The sequence below is a fragment of the Notolepis coatsorum genome, assembly GCF_963971535.1.
Source record: "Notolepis coatsorum genome assembly, chromosome: 4".
In the NCBI taxonomy this organism is placed as follows: Eukaryota; Metazoa; Chordata; class Actinopteri; order Aulopiformes; family Paralepididae; genus Notolepis; species Notolepis coatsorum.
This window is the reverse complement of record NC_140168.1, coordinates 4,331,453-4,350,995: the sequence shown is the minus strand read 5'-3', so window position 1 is coordinate 4,350,995 and position 19,543 is coordinate 4,331,453. Positions and strand designations below refer to the sequence as shown.

Sequence of the window (19,543 nt, the reverse complement as noted above, 5' to 3'; positions counted from 1 at the left end):
TACATAGTGGCGTAGTGTTATATAGTGACGTAGTGTTACATAGTGGCGTAGTGTTATATAGTGACGTAGTGTTATATAGTGACGTAGTGTTACATAGTGACGTAGTGTTATATAGTGACGTAGTGTTATATAGTGACGTAGTTACATAGTGACGTAGTGTTATATAGTGACGTAGTGTTACATAGTGACGTAGTGTTATATAGTGGTGTAGTGTTATATAGTGACGTAGTTACATAGTGACGTAGTGTTATATAGTGACGTAGTGTTACATAGTGACGTAGTGTTATATAGTGACGTAGTTACATAGTGGCGTAGTGTTATATAGTGACGTAGTGTTATATAGTGACGTAGTGTTATATAGTGACGTAGTGTTACATAGTGACGTAGTGTTACATAGTGATGTAGTGTTACATAGTGACGTAGTGTTATATAGTGACGTAGTGTTACATAGTGACGTAGTGTTATATAGTGACGTAGTGTTATATAGTGACGTAGTGTTATATAGTGGCGTAGTGTTATATAGTGACGTAGTTACATAGTGGCGTAGTGTTATATAGTGACGTAGTGTTATATAGTGACGTAGTGTTATATAGTGACGTAGTGTTACATAGTGACGTAGTGTTACATAGTGACGTAGTGTTATATAGTGACGTAGTGTTATATAGTGACGTAGTGTTACATAGTGGCGTAGTGTTACATAGTGACGTAGTGTTACATAGTGACGTAGTGTTATATAGTGACGTAGTTATATAGTGACGTAGTGTTACATAGTGACGTAGTTACATAGTGGCGTAGTGTTATATAGTGACGTAGTTACATAGTGGTGTAGTGTTATATAGTGACGTAGTTACATAGTGGCGTAGTGTTATATAGTGACGTAGTGTTACATAGTGACGTAGTGTTATATAGTGACGTAGTGTTACATAGTGACGTAGTGTTATATAGTGACGTAGTTACATAGTGGCGTAGTGTTATATAGTGACGTAGTTACATAGTGGCGTAGTGTTATATAGTGACGTAGTGTTACATAGTGACGTAGTGTTATATAGTGACGTAGTGTTATATAGTGACGTAGTGTTACATAGTGACGTAGTGTTATATAGTGACGTAGTGTTATATAGTGACGTAGTTACATAGTGGCGTAGTGTTATATAGTGACGTAGTGTTATATAGTGACGTAGTGTTATATAGTGACGTAGTGTTACATAGTGACGTAGTGTTACATAGTGACGTAGTGTTATATAGTGACGTAGTGTTATATAGTGACGTAGTGTTATATAGTGACGTAGTGTTATATAGTGACGTAGTGTTATATAGTGGCGTAGTGTTACATAGTGACGTAGTGTTACATAGTGACGTAGTGTTATATAGTGACGTAGTGTTACATAGTGGCGTAGTGTTACATAGTGACGTAGTGTTACATAGTGACGTAGTGTTATATAGTGACGTAGTTACATAGTGGCGTAGTGTTATATAGTGACGTAGTTACATAGTGGTGTAGTGTTATATAGTGGCGTAGTTACATAGTGGCGTAGTGTTATATAGTGACGTAGTTACATAGTGACGTAGTGTTACATAGTGGCGTAGTGTTATATAGTGACGTAGTGTTACATAGTGACGTAGTGTTATATAGTGACGTAGTTACATAGTGGCGTAGTGTTATATAGTGACGTAGTGTTATATAGTGACGTAGTTACATAGTGGCGTAGTGTTATATAGTGACGTAGTGTTACATAGTGACGTAGTGTTATATAGTGACGTAGTTACATAGTGGCGTAGTGTTATATAGTGACGTAGTGTTATATAGTGACGTAGTTACATAGTGGCGTAGTGTTATATAGTGACGTAGTGTTATATAGTGACGTAGTTACATAGTGGCGTAGTGTTACATAGTGACGTAGTTACATAGTGGCGTAGTGTTATATAGTGACGTAGTTACATAGTGGCGTAGTGTTATATAGTGACGTAGTTACATAGTGGCGTAGTGTTATATAGTGGCGTAGTGTTATATAGTGACGTAGTGTTACATAGTGACGTAGTGTTATATAGTGGCGTAGTGTTATATAGTGGCGTAGTGTTACATAGTGACGTAGTTACATAGTGGCGTAGTGTTATATAGTGACGTAGTTACATAGTGGCGTAGTGTTATATAGTGACGTAGTTACATAGTGGCGTAGTGTTATATAGTGGCGTAGTGTTATATAGTGACGTAGTGTTACATAGTGACGTAGTGTTATATAGTGGCGTAGTGTTATATAGTGGCGTAGTGTTATATAGTGGCGTAGTGTTATATAGTGGCGTAGTGTTATATAGTGGCGTAGTGTTATATAGTGGCGTAGTGTTATATAGTGGCGTAGTGTTATATAGTGGCGTAGTGTTATATAGTGACGTAGTGTTATATAGTGACGTAGTGTTATATAGTGGCGTAGTGTTATATAGTGGCGTAGTGTTATATAGTGGCGTAGTGTTATATAGTGACGTAGTTACATAGTGGCGTAGTGTTATATAGTGACGTAGTTACATAGTGGCGTAGTGTTATATAGTGGCGTAGTGTTATATAGTGACGTAGTGTTACATAGTGACGTAGTGTTATATAGTGACGTAGTTACATAGTGACGTAGTTACATAGTGGCGTAGTGTTATATAGTGACGTAGTGTTATATAGTGACGTAGTTACATAGTGACGTAGTGTTATATAGTGACGTAGTTACATAGTGACGTAGTTATATAGTGACGTAGTGTTATATAGTGACGTAGTGTTATATAGTGACGTAGTTATATAGTGACGTAGTTATATAGTGACGTAGTTATATAGTGACGTAGTTACATAGTGACGTAGTTACATAGTGGCGTAGTGTTATATAGTGACGTAGTTATATAGTGGTGTAGTGTTATATAGTGACGTAGTTACATAGTGACGTAGTGTTATATAGTGACGTAGTGTTATATAGTGACGTAGTGTTACATAGTGACGTAGTGTTATATAGTGACGTAGTGTTATATAGTGACGTAGTGTTATATAGTGACGTAGTGTTACATAGTGGCGTAGTTACATAGTGGCGTAGTGTTATATAGTGACGTAGTTACATAGTGACGTAGTGTTATATAGTGACGTAGTTACATAGTGGCGTAGTGTTATATAGTGACGTAGTTATATAGTGACGTAGTGTTACATAGTGACGTAGTTACATAGTGGCGTAGTGTTATATAGTGACGTAGTTACATAGTGGCGTAGTGTTATATAGTGACGTAGTGTTACATAGTGACGTAGTTACATAGTGGCGTAGTGTTATATAGTGACGTAGTGTTATATAGTGACGTAGTTACATAGTGGCGTAGTGTTATATAGTGACGTAGTTACATAGTGGCGTAGTGTTATATAGTGACGTAGTGTTACATAGTGACGTAGTTACATAGTGGCGTAGTGTTATATAGTGACGTAGTTACATAGTGGCGTAGTGTTATATAGTGACGTAGTGTTACATAGTGACGTAGTTACATAGTGGCGTAGTGTTATATAGTGACGTAGTGTTATATAGTGACGTAGTGTTACATAGTGACGTAGTGTTACATAGTGACGTAGTTACATAGTGGCGTAGTGTTATATAGTGACGTAGTGTTATATAGTGACGTAGTGTTACATAGTGACGTAGTGTTACATAGTGACGTAGTTACATAGTGGCGTAGTGTTATATAGTGACGTAGTGTTACATAGTGACGTAGTGTTATATAGTGACGTAGTGTTACATAGTGGCGTAGTGTTATATAGTGACGTAGTGTTACATAGTGGCGTAGTGTTACATAGTGACGTAGTTACATAGTGACGTAGTGTTACATAGTGGCGTAGTTACATAGTGGCGTAGTGTTATATAGTGACGTAGTGTTACATAGTGACGTAGTTACATAGTGGCGTAGTGTTATATAGTGGCGTAGTGTTATATAGTGACGTAGTTACATAGTGACGTAGTGTTACATAGTGGCGTAGTTACATAGTGGCGTAGTGTTATATAGTGACGTAGTGTTATATAGTGACGTAGTGTTATATAGTGACGTAGTGTTATATAGTGACGTAGTGTTATATAGTGACGTAGTTACATAGTGACGTAGTGTTACATAGTGACGTAGTGTTATATAGTGACGTAGTGTTATATAGTGGCGTAGTGTTATATAGTGACGTAGTGTTATATAGTGACGTAGTGTTATATAGTGACGTAGTGTTATATAGTGACGTAGTGTTATATAGTGACGTAGTGTTACATAGTGACGTAGTGTTATATAGTGACGTAGTGTTATATAGTGGCGTAGTGTTATATAGTGACGTAGTGTTATATAGTGACGTAGTGTTATATAGTGACGTAGTTACATAGTGACGTAGTGTTATATAGTGACGTAGTGTTATATAGTGACGTAGTGTTATATAGTGACGTAGTGTTATATAGTGACGTAGTGTTATATAGTGACGTAGTTACATAGTGACGTAGTGTTATATAGTGACGTAGTGTTATATAGTGACGTAGTGTTACATAGTGGCGTAGTTACATAGTGGCGTAGTGTTATATAGTGACGTAGTGTTATATAGTGACGTAGTGTTATATAGTGACGTAGTGTTATATAGTGACGTAGTGTTATATAGTGACGTAGTTACATAGTGACGTAGTTACATAGTGACGTAGTGTTATATAGTGACGTAGTGTTATATAGTGACGTAGTGTTATATAGTGACGTAGTGTTATATAGTGACGTAGTTACATAGTGGCGTAGTGTTATATAGTGACGTAGTGTTATATAGTGACGTAGTGTTATATAGTGACGTAGTGTTATATAGTGACGTAGTGTTATATAGTGACGTAGTGTTACATAGTGACGTAGTTACATAGTGACGTAGTTACATAGTGACGTAGTGTTATATAGTGACGTAGTGTTATATAGTGACGTAGTGTTATATAGTGACGTAGTGTTATATAGTGACGTAGTGTTATATAGTGACGTAGTGTTATATAGTGACGTAGTTACATAGTGACGTAGTTACATAGTGACGTAGTGTTATATAGTGACGTAGTGTTATATAGTGACGTAGTTACATAGTGACGTAGTTATATAGTGACGTAGTGTTATATAGTGACGTAGTGTTACATAGTGGCGTAGTGTTATATAGTGACGTAGTGTTATATAGTGACGTAGTGTTATATAGTGACGTAGTGTTATATAGTGACGTAGTGTTATATAGTGACGTAGTTACATAGTGACGTAGTTACATAGTGACGTAGTGTTACATAGTGACGTAGTGTTACATAGTGACGTAGTGTTATATAGTGACGTAGTGTTACATAGTGACGTAGTGTTATATAGTGACGTAGTGTTACATAGTGACGTAGTTACATAGTGACGTAGTTACATAGTGACGTAGTTACATAGTGACGTAGTTACATAGTGACGTAGTTACATAGTGACGTAGTGTTATATAGTGACGTAGTGTTATATAGTGACGTAGTGTTACATAGTGGCGTAGTTACATAGTGACGTAGTGTTATATAGTGACGTAGTGTTATATAGTGACGTAGTGTTATATAGTGACGTAGTGTTACATAGTGACGTAGTTACATAGTGGCGTAGTGTTACATAGTGGCGTAGTGTTATATAGTGACGTAGTGTTATATAGTGGCGTAGTGTTATATAGTGACGTAGTGTTATATAGTGACGTAGTTACATAGTGACGTAGTGTTACATAGTGGCGTAGTGTTATATAGTGACGTAGTGTTACATAGTGGCGTAGTGTTATATAGTGACGTAGTGTTATATAGTGACGTAGTGTTATATATAGTGACGTAGTGTTACATAGTGACGTAGTGTTATATAGTGACGTAGTGTTATATAGTGACGTAGTGTTATATAGTGACGTAGTGTTATATAGTGACGTAGTTACATAGTGACGTAGTGTTATATAGTGACGTAGTGTTATATAGTGACGTAGTGTTATATAGTGACGTAGTTACATAGTGGCGTAGTGTTATATAGTGACGTAGTGTTATATAGTGACGTAGTGTTATATAGTGACGTAGTTACATAGTGGCGTAGTGTTATATAGTGACGTAGTTACATAGTGGCGTAGTGTTACATAGTGACGTAGTGTTACATAGTGGTGTAGTGTTATATAGTGACGTAGTGTTATATAGTGACGTAGTGTTATATAGTGACGTAGTTACATAGTGGCGTAGTGTTACATAGTGACGTAGTGTTATATAGTGACGTAGTTACATAGTGGTGTAGTGTTACATAGTGACGTAGTGTTACATAGTGGCGTAGTGTTACATAGTGACGTAGTGTTACATAGTGACGTAGTGTTATATAGTGACGTAGTGTTACATAGTGACGTAGTGTTACATAGTGACGTAGTGTTACATAGTGGCGTAGTGTTATATAGTGACGTAGTGTTACATAGTGACGTAGTGTTACATAGTGACGTAGTGTTACATAGTGGCGTAGTGTTATATAGTGACGTAGTGTTACATAGTGACGTAGTGTTATATAGTGACGTAGTGTTATATAGTGACGTAGTGTTACATAGTGACGTAGTGTTATATAGTGACGTAGTGTTATATAGTGACGTAGTTACATAGTGACGTAGTGTTATATAGTGACGTAGTGTTATATAGTGACGTAGTGTTATATAGTGACGTAGTGTTATATAGTGACGTAGTTACATAGTGGCGTAGTGTTATATAGTGACGTAGTGTTATATAGTGACGTAGTGTTATATAGTGACGTAGTTACATAGTGGCGTAGTGTTATATAGTGACGTAGTGTTATATAGTGACGTAGTTACATAGTGGCGTAGTGTTATATAGTGACGTAGTGTTACATAGTGACGTAGTGTTATATAGTGACGTAGTGTTATATAGTGACGTAGTTACATAGTGGCGTAGTGTTATATAGTGACGTAGTGTTATATAGTGACGTAGTGTTATATAGTGACGTAGTGTTATATAGTGACGTAGTGTTATATAGTGACGTAGTTACATAGTGGCGTAGTGTTATATAGTGGCGTAGTGTTATATAGTGACGTAGTGTTATATAGTGACGTAGTGTTATATAGTGGCGTAGTGTTACATAGTGGCGTAGTGTTATATAGTGACGTAGTTACATAGTGGCGTAGTGTTATATAGTGACGTAGTTACATAGTGGCGTAGTGTTATATAGTGACGTAGTGTTACATAGTGACGTAGTGTTATATAGTGACGTAGTTACATAGTGGCGTAGTGTTATATAGTGACGTAGTTACATAGTGGTGTAGTGTTATATAGTGACGTAGTTACATAGTGGCGTAGTGTTATATAGTGACGTAGTGTTATATAGTGACGTAGTGTTATATAGTGACGTAGTTACATAGTGGCGTAGTGTTATATAGTGACGTAGTTACATAGTGGTGTAGTGTTATATAGTGACGTAGTTACATAGTGGCGTAGTGTTATATAGTGACGTAGTGTTACATAGTGGCGTAGTGTTATATAGTGACGTAGTGTTACATAGTGACGTAGTTACATAGTGGCGTAGTTACATAGTGGCGTAGTGTTACATAGTGGCGTAGTGTTACATAGTGACGTAGTTACATAGTGGCGTAGTGTTATATAGTGGCGTAGTTACATAGTGGCGTAGTGTTACATAGTGGCGTAGTGTTATATAGTGACGTAGTTACATAGTGGCGTAGTGTTATATAGTGACGTAGTTACATAGTGGCGTAGTGTTATATAGTGGCGTAGTGTTATATAGTGACGTAGTGTTATATAGTGACGTAGTGTTATATAGTGGCGTAGTGTTATATAGTGACGTAGTGTTATATAGTGACGTAGTTACATAGTGGCGTAGTGTTATATAGTGACGTAGTTACATAGTGGTGTAGTGTTATATAGTGACGTAGTTACATAGTGGCGTAGTGTTATATAGTGACGTAGTGTTACATAGTGGCGTAGTGTTATATAGTGACGTAGTGTTATATAGTGACGTAGTTACATAGTGGCGTAGTGTTATATAGTGACGTAGTTACATAGTGGCGTAGTGTTACATAGTGACGTAGTTACATAGTGGCGTAGTTACATAGTGGCGTAGTGTTACATAGTGGCGTAGTGTTATATAGTGGCGTAGTGTTACATAGTGACGTAGTGTTACATAGTGGCGTAGTGTTATATAGTGACGTAGTGTTACATAGTGGCGTAGTGTTACATAGTGACGTAGTTACATAGTGGCGTAGTGTTATATAGTGACGTAGTTACATAGTGGCGTAGTGTTACATAGTGGCGTAGTGTTATATAGTGACGTAGTGTTACATAGTGACGTAGTGTTATATATAGTGACGTAGTTACATAGTGACGTAGTGTTATATAGTGACGTAGTGTTATATAGTGACGTAGTGTTACATAGTGGCGTAGTGTTACATAGTGACGTAGTTACATAGTGGCGTAGTGTTATATAGTGACGTAGTTACATAGTGGCGTAGTGTTACATAGTGGCGTAGTGTTATATAGTGACGTAGTGTTACATAGTGACGTAGTGTTATATATAGTGACGTAGTTACATAGTGGCGTAGTGTTATATAGTGACGTAGTTACATAGTGACGTAGTGTTATATAGTGACGTTGCATTTACAAAACAAACAGGAGCAACACGGCCTGCTGCACAATAATCATTTTATCTTGTTTTCATGAACGTGGGAAGAAGCCAAAATCCTAATTGAAATTGAAACTCAACGTAGGGCTGGGCGATATAACGATAACGATAAATATCGTGATATATTTAAATAATCGATATCGAATATCGAAAAAAAAATTATATCGTTTTTTTTTTTTGTGACCTGCAACAGGGCAGTTTTAAAACCAGAGACAGTGGACAGACTTGTCTTTCTTGCCTGCAACTTAAAGTAATGGCTTTGCTTGTCCAAATGACAATACTGACCAAATTGAGATTTATCTTTCTCTTGTCCATTTATTTTGTTTGCTTTCTAATTTAAAATACAGATTGAAACCGTCTGTACACAGTAGGCTATGTGTGCCAGCAGAACTAGACTCCAGTCACGAGTCACGGTGCACATGTGCGGTGGTTTGTCCACCAAAAAAGCGCCAAAAGATAGAAAATAAACTAGCAGAGCCAGAACTGTTCAACTCCCCTGGAGCCACAGCCAGCAGAGAAGCCGGTTTACTTTCGCTGGAGTGTGAGGGGATGTAACACTAAAGATGGCGGCAACGACAAAGAATTGCTGCAAAATAAAAAATCTGTTGTTTATTAAAAAAAAAAAAAAAAAAAAAAAAAAACGTTTACTTATTATAACAATTTCGATAATTATCGATATCGAGAAATATGATAACATTATCATATCGTTATCGCGATATGATTTTTTGCCATATCGCCCAGCCCTGCTCTGACGTGATTGTTGACACATGATGATGCCAAAAAGCTTCCCGGTCGGATCTGGAATCTCACCCGGCAGAAGGTACTTGCGGAGGATGGACGAGGCCGCCATCTCGTCCCCTCTGGTGGAGTCGGAGCTGCCCAGCGCCGTGACGGAGAGCGGGCAGTGAGAGGCGGGCGAGAAGAGCGGGTACGACTGCTGACCCTCCTCGATGGTGAAGCCCATCACCTCCACGCGGCCGTACAGGCAACTCAGAAGACACTTCCCGCGGAAACACAGCGTCTGTGCAGAAAGAGGGGGCGAAAGAAACACTTAGATTAGTAATTAGTGGGGCGCCGCAGTGGCGAACCACATAACGCGCTGAGTCGCGGGACGGCCGACCCGGGTTCGATTCCCGAACCCGTTGTTATTTGCCGAATGTCTTCCCCTGCTCTGTCTCCCGTTCCTCCTCTCTCTCTCTCTACTGGACTGCCCAGTAGAAAAAAGTGATAAATGCTAAAAAAAAAAAATTATAATAAAAATCTTTAGATTAGTAATTCGTAGGGATGTCCGATATTATCGGCCGATATTGGCATTAAAATGTGATAACGGAAATTATCGGTATACATTTTATTTTTTTACATTTATTTCACCTTTATTTACCCAGGCAAGCAAGTAAGAACAAATTATCATTTTATTTATTGTCAAAAGTATGCATAATGTTGTGTTAATTCCACGACAAGAGATATGTAATGTTAATTACCTGACATTATTCCGTTTTTTTGGGGGGGGGGGGGGGGGGGGGGGACCCTGCATATATCGGTATCGGTTGATATCGGTATCGGAAATTAAGAGTTGGACAATATCGGTATAGGTAAAAAAGCCAATATCGAACATCCCTAGTAATTAGATTAGATTCACGTTTATAGTCATCATACAGCAAAGGTACGGTACAATGAAAATAAGTTTGCCATCCAACCAGAGTGCAATAGTAATAAACAATTTACAGGCGTTTAAACTGGGTATAAAATATATAGATTAGTACTACAGAGCAGGGCTGGGCGATATGACCAAAGATTTTATCACGATATATCACGTCACGATAAAAATGTTCATATCGTTCGATATTGATAATTATCTATATATTCTTTTTACATTATTACAACATAAAAAATAAAAATAAATTAAAAAGATTTCAAAAAGATTTAATAATTATAAATTTTTTTATCTCGAAGCTTCGAATTAAAATCGAATCTCGGCCCCGAAGCTTCGAATCCCGAAAGATAATTAGAAGGTCAGCCCTAAAACACTGACAGCTATTACTAGGGATGTCTTGTGTTTTTTTTTTTTTTATCTGGATTTTTTTTTTTTTATGTTTTATTCAACAAACATGACCATGTTCACGTCTTAAACTCATACTGAGGCCTTAGTTTTGGTTTTAAATTGCATATCATCATTCAGTTTTTAGATTACTCCGGTTGCAATGCCTTGCTTGAATGAAGTTAAGTTTTCACCTGGATAACGTCAACATTCAGGGTGAATGTAATGTGAGCCACCGGCGCTCGAGGGACTATTGAGGCAACAGTCTCGCTTCGCCAGTTTCTGACAAATGCGTCAAATCGGTTACTAATGGCAAGGCGCTCGCCACTCGGCGTTGCTACTGGCTTGGCTGGTCGTTCATACTAACACAATTGGCAGTATTAGGGGGTGGGAAAGCCAGTGGGTGGGGATTGGACGTTGTGAACAGCGACTCCTACAGGTCGGTTGGTGCGCCTGTACAACAGAATCAGGAAGTATCGGGGGCAGCGTGAGCCTCCCACGCGTTACTCCTTGCCACTGAGAGATTGCGCTGTACAGGTGAAAAGATGCGACAGCTGCCTCCTCGTGTACCGGAGGGGACACGTGATGCAAGCCTTGGTCCTCACTGCAGACGACCAGTGGGAGGCATAATCTAGCAACGTTCGAGACAGGGGAGGGGAGAATTGAAGGAAGAATTGGTGAGGCAAAATTGGGATGAAAAAAAAAAAAAAAAAAAAAAATTTAAATTTTAAATTTTTTTAAAGATCGGATCGGAAAAGATCGGTATCGGCAAAATTAGGGGTGCACCGATATATCGGTCGGGTATCGGTATCGGCCGATAAGTGCCTTGTTGACTGCTATCGGCCTATCGGCCGATAAGCTCAAATGTGCCGATAGCAGTCGCCGATAACTAACCATCCATTTGTGTAGCGTCAAGACAAAAAAAAAAATTCACTCGCGACCTACCTGCACAACGCCCGCCGTCCGCCCCACACACACACAAGCTACTGCATCAAAGTTACTATTTATGATTAACAAGGCATTCGTTTTGTGGCATTAACGTTATATAGTTAGTGTTACACGGACAATAACATCAGCATATTATTATTACCCATAGCAGCAAGGCATTACTCCGAGTCCGTTCATAGCCGGGAGGCAGACGACTAACGTTACTGGTGAAAATGTGATTTACGTTGGAATACTCCTTTGCCAACTTGCTGTACTTTGCTTGCAGGTCTGCAGCCATTATTACTGGATTAAGAATAGCCCCAACTTTAGCCAACGTAACGTTATGGCTAAACCTTTAACATTAGTTAACCCTAGCTTTCGGTTAGCTGTTCAATGCTAATGTAATAACACAACCAAGCGAATCCATCAGAGCTCCCCATCAACACCGCTCTGTCGGGAGGATGGCATTTAAGAAAGTATCTGCTGTTAAAATGACACAAACATTCGTTTTGTGGCATTAACGTTATTATAGTTAGTTACACGTTCAATTACATCAGCATAGTATTTACACGAAGATAGCAAGCAAGCCGTGCATAGCTCGGTTACATTCCGTTGCTCATTCCGTACCCAACTACACATTCTGCAATCTGTTAATAAAGTTTTCAACCAGACAAATGTATAGAAAGGCTTTGTTTTATTATAACATTTGTTGCAGTAAAATCATTGTGTCTCGTTTGGCCATCCTGTGGAGCGCGCTGGTCGGCGGGCACTGCCGGGCAGCTAACTTATTAGCTTGTTGTGGTTCTGAGTTTGACTCGCATTCTCACAAGCAGATCAATGGCGGCATGCCCCGAAGTAGAAAAATGAATATTCGCTTGGTGGTAAGCAGGAGGTGGGTGCTAGCGGTGTGGCGTAATTGGCCGAATCGACTGTCAATCAAAATGGTTCCATTGCATTGGTTGAAAGCTCTGGTTGAGAGAATAGTATCCCGCTGCAGGCCGCCAGAATGGTTCCATTGCATTGGTTGAAAGCTCTGGTTGAGAAAATAGTATCCCTCTGCAGGCCGCCAGACGATACTGGGAGAGGGATCAGTGATACCATAAACATATTTCTTGATGTTTCCTTTTTTAAGTAAGTAAAGAGGCCTACAAATACAAACACACATACAAATATACAGTAGTTTCATTAAAAAAATTTAAAAAAAATTTAAAAAAAAATTAAAAAAAAAATTAAAAAAAATTAAAAATACTTATTTTTTGCCACAATTATCGGTATCGGTATCGGCCGATTGTGTTAGTTGAACAATCGGTATCGGTATCGGTGGCCAATTTTCATATCGGTGCACCCCTAGGCAAAATCACATGATCGGGATCGGATCGGGAGCATGTGATCGGGACATCCCTAGCTATTACTGTAATCTTGTATTACTAGGACACATTTCACATTGTACAGAGGTATTTTAAGAACATTTATTGTGCAAAACTGCAATAGAAAAATACAAAACCTTTTCTCAAGTTACTTCCATCTCTAAAAAACACTTTTTTCATGAAATACAATAAAATCAAGCGGCACAAAGTGAAAACTACTGCAGGAGGTTTCTTTCCCTCAAACACAATAAAACTCCAACATAACTTAACTTTTGTGTACATGTGCTGGAACTTAAAGGACTGTATATAAATTTCACCTTAGGGGGTTGGTCGGATGCCTTAACTAACTGCTAAACTAATTGTACCAAATTACACAACTGAGTAAATAACTTAAGGGAGTCACCTAGACTAGAAAGAGCGAGGAAACTGTTTGAATCATAATGCCATTTTATATAAACAAAGGGGGGGAAAAACATACATACAAATATTATTATTACTTTATACAATTCCTAATTAAATACTATTGCTAAATTTAGATGGGCGCCCAAATGGTTCTATTAAAGTGTTCTGGCTACCAGTGCAGCAGAGGAACAATTCCCTCGGCAGGACGAGAGAGGTGGAGAGTTAGTAATCCTGGTGGTGAGAAAGAACCCGGATGGGTTCTGTAGCGAGGAGTAGTCGACCGCTGCGTGGTGATGAAGGCGGGAAGACGCTGCCCGGTCCGATAGGCGCTACCAGTCTGCTCCTGCAGACCAGATGCACCGCTGTGGGGTATCCGAGTGTCTCCTTCCGCTCCGTAGTGAGCACGCAGATAGCCAGACTAAAGACACGCTGGTCGCCTCTGTTCAACAGGCTAGTGCTAGTGGCTACTGTGCTAGCAAATGACTGGTTGTGTGCCTTTTACAGAATCCCTTCGGCACAGACCCTAACTAAATGTCCTCCGGTCTGTGTTATATATCGTCTGATATGTCCAGTACAGAGCAGCTAGCAACGCATGAGCATCGGGCTACGTTAGATATTAGCTCCGAGCTAGCCAGCTTATGCTAACTGCTAACGATAATGGGAAATACTATAGTTAGCTGTAATCCACTAATCCCTGACCTTTACTAAACATCTAATTAGCTGAAATCTTAGGTCTATTTCTACCTAAATGCAGACCCTTCAGCACAGTACATGTTTGACAACGTAGAGAGAGAGCGAGAGAGCGTGATGTAATAGGTTTGAGTTTGAGGTTTGAGCGTCCTAAGTTGCCGTAGTTGATGATGTCACACCAGGATGTCATTGTCAACACACAGAGTTGGAAACGAGAGCAGCCCGATGGATAAAGCGATATAAAGAAACGAATAGCCAATAAATGTGAAGTTATCATTGAACCTCTGTTGTCAAGCCTCGTCAATATAACCCCCCCTCCCCCCCTTCCTCACTAATGAAACTGGTGTTGCGGAGTCATGTTAGAACATTGCTGCGCTAAAGCAAGTCTCCTCTCAGCCTCCTTAGCCAAATTGAAATGCCCAACTATATGGCAAGGTCCGTGAGCAAGTGGAGAAAAACTCAGTACAATTAAACACTATGCAACGACCACTGCAAACATTGAGTGAATCGTCAAGTGACTAGCTGCGCTAGTCTACCAGTCACAAGGTATGAAGGTATAGTCAAAATCCATACCGTAGCGCAAATTCATACCGTTTATACCATATACCGTTTATACGGCGTCCACCCAGGTATATTGACATATATATATATATACTGTATATATATATATATGTGCTATCATACAGAGTTATGGGTAGACTATAGGGGGGTGTAGTCTGACGTCACTGGTTGTTCCACCTGTATAGGGATTTATCATTGGGAAAATGGATTATCGGCTATTGTAACAATTCTGCCGCATGAACATTGGCAAGCTTTCCATTTTTGCACAAAATGAGTTCCCTTCTACCACTAACATTATTGTTTAAGCATTTTTGGTTGAAATAAGGTAGTTATACGGTTTTTAATTTGTCGTAAAAAAAGAACTACATTTACCTGTTGTTCAGTAGCCAGTAGGCAGCCTGTTAGGCTGTCACAAAACAACATCACGGCAAGCTGATATCAAGCTAGCTAGCTAGCTAACGTTAAGATTACCTAGCTAAACGTACTAGACGTTAGCAATATCTACTGTCGTGAACCATTTTAAATTGGGGCATGTAGAGGGGTTTCGGGAACGAGTAAAATGTGCAGGTCCTCTTCTCAGACCTGTGGGGCAAGCACTGCACACGCATCATGCCGGCTAGCAAGCTAGCTAGCTACAACGTTATAAGCTCAAAAACCTTATAACTACTACTACTACTGTCGTGTCCATAAGTTCCCTGGCAGAATACTTTGTTTGCGAGGACAAAGGTATACAAAGAGGATAGAACCATTTTAAATCGGGGCATGTTAGGAGTTTCGGGAATGCCGGCTAGCAAGCTAGCTAGCTACTAACGTCATGTAAAACGCTTTAGAGATAAATGGCTATGATCACCGGAGCACTAGTGTTGGGTGAAACAGATACTAGCCACAGATTCAGGGTCAGTTATTTTCCCATTGTACGAATTGTTAAGCTTATGGAATGTAAGGGAAATCTGATCCTAGGTCTGTGACTGACTACAGGCAGGAGGCAGGCTACGCTGTGGTGACGTCAGTCAGCAGCGCCAAATAGCAGTGTACTAGTTTCCCAGCGAACTAAAACATAAACGTTGTTATTTTGCTACCTTTTACGATTAATTGCGAATATTTTCATGTTGAGCTATAGATTGTGGATAAATACGCACAGAAAGGTACACCATGCCAACGTTAATGCTTTATTTATCTAAAACGAGCCGATTTAGAAATGGTCAATGGGGAAATTACATTAAGTGGAACAGAGGGTGGAACAGGAAAAAACGAAAATGATGTAACCACTACACCTCCCTATTGTATGAGCCTGAGGTAGGTAGTCATGATTATTATGATTACTATGATTACAGTGTAGGGCAGTTGTAGACAGTGAACGCAGTAGGTAGGTATACATTTAGTAAATAGGCAACAGAGTTCAAAGAGTTGAATCATAAAAAAAACGTTAGCATCAACACGTTTTCAAAGTTGATGAACAGGCCTGAGACCACAAACGGAGAATAGAAACCTGAGTCACGGTGACCCTACAGGCCGGAGGCGTTGACCCTACAGGCCGGAGACGTTGCCCTACAGGCCGGAGGCGTTGCCCTACAGGCTGGAGGCGTTGACCCTACAGGCCGGAGACGTTGCCCTACAGACCGGAGGCGTTGCCCTACAGGCCGGAGGCGTTGCCCTACAGGCCGGAGGCGTTGACCCTACAGGCCGGAGACGTTGCCCTACAGACCGGAGACGTTGCCCTACAGACCGGAGACGTTGTCCTACAGACGTTGCCCTACAGGCCGGAGGCGTTGCCCTACAGGCCGGAGGCGTTGCCCTACAGACCGGAGGCGTTGCCCTACAGACCGGAGACGTTGTCCTACAGACGTTGCCCTACAGGCCGGAGGCGTTGCCCTACAGACCGGAGGCGTTGCCCTACAGACCGGAGACGTTGTCCTACAGACGTTGCCCTACAGACGTTGTCCTACAGACGTTGCCCTACAGGCCGGCGACGTTGCCCTACAGGCCGGAGACGTTGCCCTACAGACGTTGCCCTACAGACCGGAGACGTTGTCCTACAGACGTTGCCCTACAGGCCGGAGGCGTTGCCCTACAGGCCGGAGGCGTTGACCCTACAGGCCGGAGACGTTGCCCTACAGACCGGAGACGTTGCCCTACAGGCCGGAGACGTTGCCCTACAGGCGTTGCCCTACAGGCCGGAGACGTTGCCCTACAGACGTTGCCCTACAGACGTTGCCCTACAGACGTTGCCCTACAGACCGGAGGCGTTGCCCTACAGGCCGGAGACGTTGACCTACAGGCCGGAGGCGTTGACCCTACAGACGTTGCCCTACAAGCCGGAGGCGTTGCCCTACAGACGTTGCCCTACAGACGTTGACCCTACAGGCCGGAGGCGTTGCCCTACAGGCCGGAGACGTTGACCTACAGGCCGGAGGCGTTGACCCTACAGACGTTGCCCTACAGGCCGGAGGTGTTGACCCTACAGACGTTGACCTACAGGCCGGAGGCGTTGACCCTACAGACGTTGCCCTACAGATGTTGCCCTACAGACGTTGCTACTGAACCGGGTCTTAAAGGAAAACTCCAACATTTCGGGAAATTAGCTTATTTGCCATCTACCTTGGAGTTAGACAAGAAGAGACATAACTTTTCTTCTCTGTGCATGCAGTAGGAGTAGGAAGACGTTGGGAACTAGGCTAATGGAGGAACCTACTTCCAGTGACTGACGCTAACGGTGCGCGTCTTCCTACTCCTACTGCACGCACAGAGAAGAAAAAGGTATACCTTCTTGTCTAACTCCAGGGTAGATGCCAAATAAAGCTAATTTCCCAAAATGTTGGAGTTTTCCTTTAACGATCGCATCTCGGAAGACAGAGTAGAGACAAGGCTCAACAGCAACATCTCAGAGATGCGAGGACAGGTAGAGCGGTCGTCTGGTAATCTGAAGGTTCCCGGTTTGATTCCTGCCCCTCCAGGGGGCGTTCTTGAGCAAGACACTTAACCCCCAATTGCTCCCGATGAGCAGGTCGGCACCTTGCATTGGTCACCTCTGCCGTCAGTGTCTGAATGTGAGGCACAAGTTGTAAAGTGCTTTGGATAAAAAGCTGTTATATAAATAAAAATCAAATCCATAAAGACGTGGCTCATGTAAGTCGGTAGGTAATGGAGACAATTTGAACCGATGGACTGCATTTAATATAACAGCTTTTATCCAAAGCGCTTTACGACTCATGTCTCACATTCATCCATTCACACACCGACGGCAGAGGAAAACATGCAAGGTGTCAAGTTCAACACTGCTCATCGGGAGCAGTTAGGGGTTAAGTGTCTCTGCTCAAGGACACTGCCGACACTCTGCCGGTGTTGTGCCAAAATCCTACCCCTTGCCATAATTTTACGGTACCCCACCCACTCAGTCAGCGTTGGTTAATACTGCTGGAGCATTGGTTCATTTTGGTGCGATTTTGCGCGCCGCGTGGGAGTAAATTCGAGACACATATTCGGTTGCAAAAAGGTGTCCCACGGTCTCCTCTATGGCCGTGAATATTTTCACGCGGATCGGAATCACGGCGCGCTTGTGGGACACTTTTCCGTTTTGGCCAGTTTATTACACGCTTGCGGCCTTCCTTTTCTAAGCATTTTCGGGGCTACATGTGAATGAGTAAAAGTTGCGGGACGCCCAGATGTACCCACGGTAGAAAGCTCGCGTGGAGCCCATAATAGGCTCACTTAATACAGCGTTTTTAAAATCACGCGACATTTTCAGGGTCGCGAGCCGACCTTTTCCCCTCGTTGTCAATGACGGAAGTGATTTAGGAAAAGCTTCGGCACGCCGAGAGGTACCCGTGGATTTAATCTCGCGAGGATCGGGGCAATATTCGGCCCCGTGGGAGCAGTCACACGCAAGTTATTGAATTGGGGTGGGGTAAAATTATGGCAAGGGGTAAGATTTTGGCACCACACACCAAACCTCCTGAACCACCGAGATGCTTCCTGGAGCCAAACGCGCTTTTCAGTCACGTTACCTGATCCTTCTGCATCACCAGCACCGTGTGGTTGCGGCGATCGTCTCTCTCCGCACAGTCATGGAAGGCCTCCCCCTCCAGTCTACCCGAGCTCACGGTCGCCGTCGTCGTCGTCGCGCTCTCCGCCATCTCCACCGCGCCGTTCTCAAGGACCGACTGTGCGTAGGCACTCCAGTCCTGGGAGTCCTCAGACTCATTGTCAACCGCCGCAAACGCCAGCCTCCCGTTGGTGTGAGGAGCGGAGGAGGAGGGCTTCTTCTTAAACCCAGACGTGTCGGGAACGCCGTCCTTCGAGATGACGGCCTTGACCGTTTGCTTCAGCCTCTTGACGCGGGGCCTCTTCTTGGCGGCCGCTCTGTGCTCCTGTGCCATCACGGCCACCACGGGGCTGGAGGCCAGGTCAGACGAGGTGATGGTGGCTCTGCACCGCTTGCCCCTGGCGTCCTTCCACTTCAGGGACCTCGGGTGGCTGGTGGATTGTTGTGGGGGTTTGCTGACCTTCATGATTTCAGTATTTGCTGCTGCTGCTGCAGATGGAAAATGAATGGGGGGAACCCTGGGAAGAGGGGCGGTAAGAAGACACAGGTTTAACGTTAAATCACAACTTGGTTCTGCAAACGAGAGAATGGTAGCTAGCGAGATGACGTATTAGTTAACACTAGTAAGAGACGAGGAAGAATGTCTCTAAAACGATCCAACGTTTTCCCTCAGAAGCTGTAACGCTAAATAACGTCATTTGACGGATTGAAAATGGGGGACCCTGATGTACACAAGACGAAAGTCTTTCTCTGGTCTGCATCCCCTTAACAATAGTGTGTGTATTGAGCCGTACTGTACTGTACCCATTCTGCAATCTGTTAATAACATTTTCAATCAATAAACCAATCAATGGG

General features: G+C 41.8%; 1 protein-coding gene across 1 annotated transcript in view; it reads right to left on the bottom strand.

The window, feature by feature from the left end:
* Window positions 1-19,543, bottom strand: part of nol9 (nucleolar protein 9) — a 69,725-nt gene that overhangs the window by 49,692 nt on the left and 490 nt on the right. The window contains exons 2-3 of the mRNA XM_084312519.1: window positions 18,651-19,206; window positions 9,472-9,682 (exon numbers count right to left, since the gene is read on the bottom strand). Of these exons, the coding sequence (XP_084168645.1) occupies window positions 9,472-9,682; window positions 18,651-19,154 (715 nt within the window). The 5' untranslated portion in view covers window positions 19,155-19,206. The remainder of the gene's footprint in view (window positions 1-9,471; window positions 9,683-18,650; window positions 19,207-19,543) is intronic.